At 44.8% G+C, this 8,404-nt stretch overlaps 1 protein-coding gene across 1 annotated transcript; it reads right to left on the bottom strand.

Annotated features, from left to right (window-relative positions):
- Positions 1 to 229: 229 nt before the first annotated feature.
- LOC121719958 (uncharacterized protein K02A2.6-like) lies at positions 230 to 5,029 on the bottom strand. The gene has a single exon (XM_042105733.1). The coding sequence runs from the start codon at positions 4,646 to 4,648 to the stop codon at positions 599 to 601; it is 4,050 nt and encodes a 1,349-aa protein (XP_041961667.1). The 5' UTR covers positions 4,649 to 5,029; the 3' UTR covers positions 230 to 598.
- Between the last annotated feature and the right edge of the window lie 3,375 nt (positions 5,030 to 8,404).

Consider the following 8,404-nt stretch of genomic DNA (forward strand, 5'->3'; position numbering starts at 1 on the left):
TGTGTGTGTGTGTGTGTGTGTGTGTTTGTGTGTGTGAGTGAGTCAGACATTTCCTTGACAGCAGGGGCTTAAATATCAGCTTTTACACACCCAAGGCCTGTGATCACTGTATGTGAGCTGAAAAAAAGAGCCCTTACCATATTGTAATAACTTCGTACAAACAAACTGTCTCACTGTAGACTGTTAAGTATTTTTAATCTTTAACGGTTACACAGGTGACCACATCGGACTCTGCTATGCTTCTAACTCATGTAGAATCGCACTTCTTCTACCTTAGCTTAACGGTACCCAAACACTATAACTAATGTTGGAGCGCCATCTCCTGGGCAACTCCTAAATAATTCTGACACTAAAACCTAGGATATCACATCTCCCCCACCTTTAAGCGAAAAACTCATTATATGCTTAAGGCCTGTGTCACATGCTCTCCTAGTTTAAACAGGTGTCAACAATACAAAGGTCATAAACATTCAACATTTCAACATCTTTCTTTTTTTTTTTTTTTTTTTTTTTTAAAAACAAGTTCCTAACTAGGAAGGTACGTCCTTCCAGTGAGATCAGAGCGCATTGTTGCTCTATTCCTGGAAAAGATCTCACTCTATCTAACAAAGTCTTTTAGATGCGGAGGTGACCGTCTCCCCCGCTCTGAGCGTCGCACCTCTGTGACCACTGGTGGACCTGGTGGAACTTCGACCCCTGATGTAGACTGCTGATCCGGCTCACTCACAGGTTGTTCTTCTGTCTCTGCCGTCCCTGATGCCTCAGAGCCCACAGCACCATCCAGACCTGACAACAGCTCCAATTCTCCCTCAGGCTCTTGATTTGGCACAGTGTCAGATAATCTGGCTCTCACTTGATCCACATGCCTCTTCATTGTTTGGCCACTTCCAATGATGACAGTATATGACACTGGACCAGAGGCATCCTGAATGACAGCAGGGATCCATTTAGGACCATAAGAGTAGTTTCTGATGAACACTTTATCCCCTGGTGAGAAACTTCTCAGTCTTTTGCTTGTGTCATGGGCCTGTTTTTGTTTCAGTTGCTTTTCCTGCACTTTTGATTTCATGTCTGGCAGCAGCAGGTCAAAAACAGATCGGAGTCGTCGTGCCATCATCAACTCTGCCGGTGAGAGACCTGTTGTCGCATGAGGCGTGATACGGTAACTGAACAGAAATCTTGACAACCTGGTTTGCACCGAATCACCTTTCATCTTTTTCATCCCCTCTTTGAAAGTTTGGACCGCCCTCTCTGCCAGCCCATTCGAAGAAGGGTGGAATGGTGCTGACCTCACATGCTTGATGCCATTTTGTTTAATGAAGAACTCAAATTCAGCACTTGTGAAACACGTTCCATTGTCAGACACCAACATTTTCGGTAATCCAAAAACACTGAAACTCTGCCTTAGCTTTTCTATAGTAACCTGGGAAGTGGACGTCTTCACTGGGTAGATGTCTAGCCATTTAGAGTACGCATCCACAATCAACAGAAACATCTCACCTTGGAAGGGCCCTGCGTAGTCCACATGGATCCTTGACCATGGCGACTCTGGCCACTCCCAAGGATGTAACGGCGCGGCGGGTGGTGACTTGCGGTGTTTTTGACACTCCTCGCATGACATCACTTCCCTCTCAACATCCTGATCCATTCCAGGCCACCATACATACGATCGAGCCAGTCCTTTCATCCTTGACATGCCAGAGTGGGTTTGATGCAGCAGCTTTAGAATTTTTTCTCTAACTTTGGTGGGTATAATTACTCTAGCGCCCCAAAGTACGCATCCGTCCCGTACACTTAGTTCCATCCTTCGCTGATAAAATGGCTTTACACTGGAATCTACCTCTGTCGGCCACCCTTTCAACACGTGAGAATGTACTTGGGACAATATTACGTCTTTCGCTGTCCAGCGCTTAATCCGAGTCGTGTCTATGAGTGTATCATCCAGAAGATCCATCATCAAGACTTGCTCTTTCGCTTCCTCACGCCCTACTTCAGACACAGGCAGCCTACTTAATGCGTCAGCATTTGCATTCTGTTTTCCTGGTTTGTACACTATGTTATATTCATAGGCACTCAAATGCACAGCCCATCTTTGAACTCTTGGGGACCCCATCTGTGGTATGGGTTTTTTTTCATTGAAGAGAGAGATCAATGGCTTATGATCTGTGTGGATTGTAAACGCTCGTCCATAAAGGTATTTGTGAAATTTCTGAATACCAAATATAACTGCCAATCCCTCTTTGTCTAATTGTGAGTACCTCTTTTCAGCAGGCGACAGTGTTCGTGACATGAACCCCAAAGGACGTTCACTGCCATCTTCCATCAGGTGTGATAAAACAGCACCTACCCCGTAAGGTGAAGCATCACATGACATGATCAAATCTCGGTCAGCCGAGTAATGGACTAACACTTCTGCTGAGTTCATTAAGGCTTTAGACTTTTGGAAGGCCTCTTCCTGTTCTTTGTGCCATTTCCAGTGCACATTGTGTCGTAAGAGTTCATGTAGAGGGGCCAACAGGGTTGCCAGATTGGGGAGAAATTTGTTGTAGTAGTTTAATAAACCTAAATATGATTTAAGTTCAGTGACATTCGAGGGAGGGGGCGCCTCCATGATGGCTTTCACTTTTTTCCTCACAGGATGAAGCCCCTGAGCATCCACCCTATGTCCCAGATACTCCACTTCCTCTTGTAGGAACGTGCATTTGCTCCTTTTTAAACGCAATCCTGCCTCTTCCAGCCTAGTCAAAACCTCCTCCAGCTTTCTCAGGTGGTCTGCCTCATCCACTCCACTCAGGAGTATGTCATCAAGGTATACTGCCACTCGTGGAATCCCTCTTAAGAGACCTTCTATGGTTCTTTGAAAAATGGCGGGAGCGGAAGCAACTCCAAATGGGAGTCTATTGTATGTAAACAGCCCTCTGTGTGTATTAACTACCAAGTATTTCTTAGACTCTTCATCCATGAGTATTTGTTGGTATGCGTGACTCATATCTAATTTAGAGAATTGTTTTCCGCCTGACAGCGCTGTGAATAGATCTTCCACCCGGGGTATTGGATATTGTTCTAGTGACGACACCGTATTTACGGTCAGCTTGTAGTCTCCACACAGTCTTATATGTCCATCCGGTTTCACGATGGGGACGACAGGTGCAGCCCATTCTGCCCATTTCACCGGTGTGATTATTTTTTCTTTCAACAGCCTGTCTATTTCTTCCTCAACCTTGGCCCGCATGGCATATGGGACTGACCGAGGGCGGAAGAAACGAGGAACTGCGTTAGCCTTAACGTGAATAGTGGCCTTGGTGCCTTTCAGCGTGCCCAATTCTTCTTTAAACACGTTCTCATGTTCGCTTAACACTTGCTGTAGTGTTTTTGTCTCTGTTTTCATATGCTGTAAATCACAGGCTTTGCGGCTGTCTTTTATTTTTTTCCAATTTATTTTGATTTTCTCCAACCAGCTACGCCCTAGTAAGCTGGGGCCGTTTCCTTCAACCACCACAAGGGGCAGCGTGCAGCTTTGCTTCTTGTATTTAACTCTGACTGATGCAACTCCTATCACCTTAACAGGGTCGCCTGTATAAGTCTCCAAGTGAATTTTCACTGGCTTCACTTTGGGGCATTTTGTATCTTTCCACAGCTTTTGTAATGTCTGCTCATTCATAACAGTGAGACTGCAGCCGGTGTCTATTTCGAAACAAACACCTTTCCCATTAATTTTCATCTCAACCATGTAGGGGTCTACTCTTCTTAAATGTACGTCGCTCATTTGGCCTAATCGAAACTTCATGCAATGCAGTGTGAGTGTCTCTTCGTCTGAGCTATCACTTTCACTGGTGTCCAGCCTTTCATGCACATTGTGCGAACGGTGGTATGAGCCCCGCTTCTTTTCTCTCTTTACATCCCCATGTTCTTTGCTTCCCTGATTCAGTGTGTTTTTTCCACGGCACGCTCTTGCAATATGTCCTACTTTACCACAAGCATGACATTTCTCTTGTTTGAATTTACAGTTTGCCGCATTGTGTCTGGTTCCCTTGCACCGATAACACTCATTCCCTGATTCTTTGAAAGCACTAGACTCCTGTGTACCTTTCTTTGTTTTAATGAATTTCACGGACGCACTTGGATTTTTCAGATCCTGGGCATTTTTGTTTGCAGTCTCTACTGCTACCGCAATGGACAACGCTTTGTCAAAAGTTAACTCTGTTTCTGACAGCAGACGTCTCTGAATGCGCTCATCATTGATCCCGCACACGAGCCTGTCCCTCAACATTTGCTGTAACTTGTTACCATAGTTGCAATCCTGCGCTAGCCTGCGCAGCTCTGCTACATATTCCATTACAGATTCTTCTGGTTTCCGAGTGCGTGAATCAAATTTGTATCGTTGTACAATTTCGCTAGGCTTTGGATGAAAGTGATTTTTTAACAATGCCACCAGTTGCTGGTAAGTTTTGTCCTTTGGCTTATCTGGGCTTACGAGGCTCCTCATCAAACTGTATGTGGTTGGCCCAACGACACTTATGAGTACGGCTCTTTGCCTATCTCGGTCGCTAATCTGATTGGCCGCAAAGAACTGCTCCATTATTTCACAGTATTCCTCCCACGTCTGATTTTTTACATCAAACGCCGCTAGCGTGCCAATAGTAGCCATTCTTCCTCCGTTATTTCTCTCTCTCTCTCTCTTACCAGTTCAAGTCACGTTGTTTCTCCCTCACTTTGTTAGCAATCCCACACTGCAGCACTCACGTCTGATTTGCATTTCAATCTTCAAGCCTCCACCTCAGCGGTTAAATCCTCGTCGCCAAAAAGATGTAATAACTTCGTACAAACAAACTGTCTCACTGTAGACTGTTAAGTATTTTTAATCTTTAACGGTTACACAGGTGACCACATCGGACTCTGCTATGCTTCTAACTCATGTAGAATCGCACTTCTTCTACCTTAGCTTAACGGTACCCAAACACTATAACTAATGTTGGAGCGCCATCTCCTGGGCAACTCCTAAATAATTCTGACACTAAAACCTAGGATATCACACATATGAACAGTGTTTTTTAATGAATAGTAAAGCCAAAAAGTTGTACACATTCCTGACTTTGCATGTGTATTTGCCAGTTTTGCCAACACTAGTGATATTTAGTAGAAAATAAAACAAAACCAGGGATGAAGGAGGAGCAGTGGAGTGGATAGTTGTGTGGCTGACTGTGCGAGGCGGTGGATTATGCCCCTCTTTGAGTCCCGCCACTAGTCTGCCTCCCCCTTATTTATTCCATTATTCCCTGCGTCTATCCTAATCAAGCCTCAATTAAGGCTTTTTAAAGCGCCGTCACAAGTGACTGAGCAGGCTAAGGGGAGGCAGGAGGGAGTGTGTGTGTGTGTGTGTGTGTGTGTGTGTGTGTGTGTGTGGGTGTGTTTTGTTAGGACTCTGAATTTGTGTCTGTGTGTAAGTTTATATATAATTATGCATACTTGTGTGTGAGTGTGTATGTAAGTTGTTGAGAGTTTAGTATTTGCATATGTGCGTGTCTTTCAGTGTGTGTGTGTGTGTGTGTGGGCTTGTGTCAGTGTGTGTGTGTGTGTGTGTGTTTGTGTGTGTATGCTCCGCTCCAGGAGAGTGCCTCTGAGATATGGAGCTCAGTAACATCCCCAGGGCTCCTGCTTATCGCCCCCCTACCCCAGCCCCCCCGGTTCCATCCATCATCCCCCAACCCCCCTGGGCAGGACCCTGATCTACAGGCCGGCAGACGTTAGAGCGCCCACCGCTGCGCTGGCATGCCCCCAGGGCATACTCCTCCCTCCACGCCCCAGGCTTTGCTTACTAGCTACCCACCATGTACACGCATGCATGCACATAGATACAGAACAGACGCGCACACACACACACACTGACACAAGCCCACACACACACACACAGATACACAAATGCATGAGCAGCACACAATGGGGTTCTGTCATGAAAGAGGAGTTCAGTTTCTGAAGTCGCTTACCCAAGGGACCATCATTTACAGACTCCCCTATCTAAACTCATATAGAGAAACAGGGGAACAATGTGTGTGTGTGTGTGTGAGAGAGAGAGAGAGAGAGAGAGAGAGAGAGAGAGAGAGAGAGAGAGAGAGAGAGGGAGTTTGTTTCAGTGTGTAGGAGATGATAAATCTGTGTGGGCTCCTGTCGTCAGCTAAATTTGAATCCCAGAGGAGCACACACACACGCACACACACACACACACACACACACACACACACACACACACACACATGTGCGTACACATACACACATACTGTACACTTCTTTATAAATATTTGTACACAAAGAGTACCGGCACAAGCCAATGTAATACAAACCTATACAAATACACACAAATACAACAGTCTACAACTCTCTTTCTCTCTCACACACACACACACACACACACAAACGTACACACACACTCCCTCCCTTGCTTTCTCCCTCTCTCACACACACACTCCCTCCGTCTGCTTTCTCACTCTCTCTCACACACACACACACACACATACTGTACATACACGAACACTCCCTCCCTCTTCTCTCTCTCTCTCTCTCTCTCTCTCTCTCTCTCTCAAACACACACACTCACAGTAAAACTGCAGGTAAAACTGCACTCCCCATTTCCCTCTTTCTCTTGTGCTAGCTGACGGCTTTCAGCTCAGAGATGAGTAGAGAGAAGGCAAATAAGTGGGCATGAGAGAGCCCCCCTAGCATACACAAACACACACACACACACACACACACACACACACACACACACACACACACATATATACACAGCGCTGTGAACATGGCAATCAGCAACGGACAGAATCATGATGAACTACTGATGGATTTAAATGATGGAGTTATATCTGTAAAACAATGAGTTGTGACTGATAAAAAAAAGTATTTTATGGAAAAGATTCCCCTTTGTTGATATAACCGGTTTGTTCTCCTTCCTGCAGAATAATGACCGTGAGCAAGATTCCATCTATTTTTTTCAGCACTGGGAAAATAGAAATTTGCCTGTGCGCCATGAATAAGCAGGCGATAAGCAGGAGCCCTGGGGGTGTTACTGAGCTCCATATCTCAGAGACACTCTCCTGGAGTGGAGCATACACACACACACACACACACACACACACACACACACACACACACACTCTCAACAACTTGCATACTCTCACACAAATATGCATAATTATATATAAACTTACACACACACACACAAATTCAGAGTCCTAACAAAACACACCCACCCACACACACACACACATACACACATACACACACACACACACACACACACACACAGGGATGGGTTACTGAATGGGCCTTCATGTCTGTGCCCACACAAGCACTCTTGCTTGAGTCAGAGGGCGGTAGTCTTGTGGCTTCCACCGTTGTGCCCTTGAGCAAGGCACTTACAGTAACCACAAGTTTCTCCGAGGACAGTGGTCCTTTGTAATATAGCTGACATATGTAAGTCACTTTGGTCAAGAAGGGTTTGCTAAATGTAATGTAATGAGCCAAAGAAGGGATCTTGGCTGGAGAGGGCTTCCTGAACGGGTATTGTATTACTAAAACAAGAGAAAGAGTGACTTGCATGATGTGAAGCGAGACATGACAATGTACATGAAAATGAATAGAAACTTCAATTTAAGGGGACATTAAACAAACAAACAAACTAACTAAGTAACAGTGACTTGCATCTGATAAGACAAAAAAAGACAAATGAGCCCTGACACACCCCTAACCTTTCCCTCCTCCTGTGATCCCAGGGGGGAAGCAAGTTTCATATTCAAGCTGCTCTTCATTATAGCAGCAGATGCTTACACAGATGCAGATGCTTATGTCTAAACCGATATAGGAATATGGAATTTATGAATACAGGTCATGCACATTGTCAAGCTGTTTCCAACAGGGTGTGACCTGTTAAATTCTGTCTCATATCTCACTGTAGATACACACAACACACTGACCATGATTTATGACCATAATTTTGTTTGTGCCTTCAGAAGGGAAGAGCTCCACTACCTCTTCGGAAGAGGTAGTGGAGGAGCTACTCAGTCAGACTTGAAGCATGTCCCTATTAGTCTCACACAACTCACAAGTCTGTCTCTCTCACTCTCTCTCAAGTGAATAAGTTCCTTAGGTTCTCAGGAATATGATGTCTTCATGTATGCTATGTCTGTCTCCATGAGCAGGGTCATGCAAGATTGAAAGAAGAGGGTAAACAGTCTCTCTCTGTCATGTGCTTATCAAAGAGCAAATATACAAAAAGGTGGCATGATTGTAATTGGTTTCCGAATTAGTCATTGAATCAATAGTTTTACTTTGTTAGATAGACGTATCTAACAACCTGTTAAAATGTACCAGAATTCAGAAAATTGTGTCTAGTTCATACATTCATACATGG

This window comes from Alosa sapidissima, chromosome 10, assembly GCF_018492685.1.
Source record: "Alosa sapidissima isolate fAloSap1 chromosome 10, fAloSap1.pri, whole genome shotgun sequence".
Lineage (NCBI taxonomy): Eukaryota > Metazoa > Chordata > Actinopteri > Clupeiformes > Clupeidae > Alosa > Alosa sapidissima.

Bases quoted from the DNA above. Each gene is read 5' to 3' on its own strand.
- LOC121719958 (XM_042105733.1), bottom strand. From the start codon at position 4,648: ATGGCTACTATTGGCACGCTAGCGGCGTTTGATGTAAAAAATCAGACG.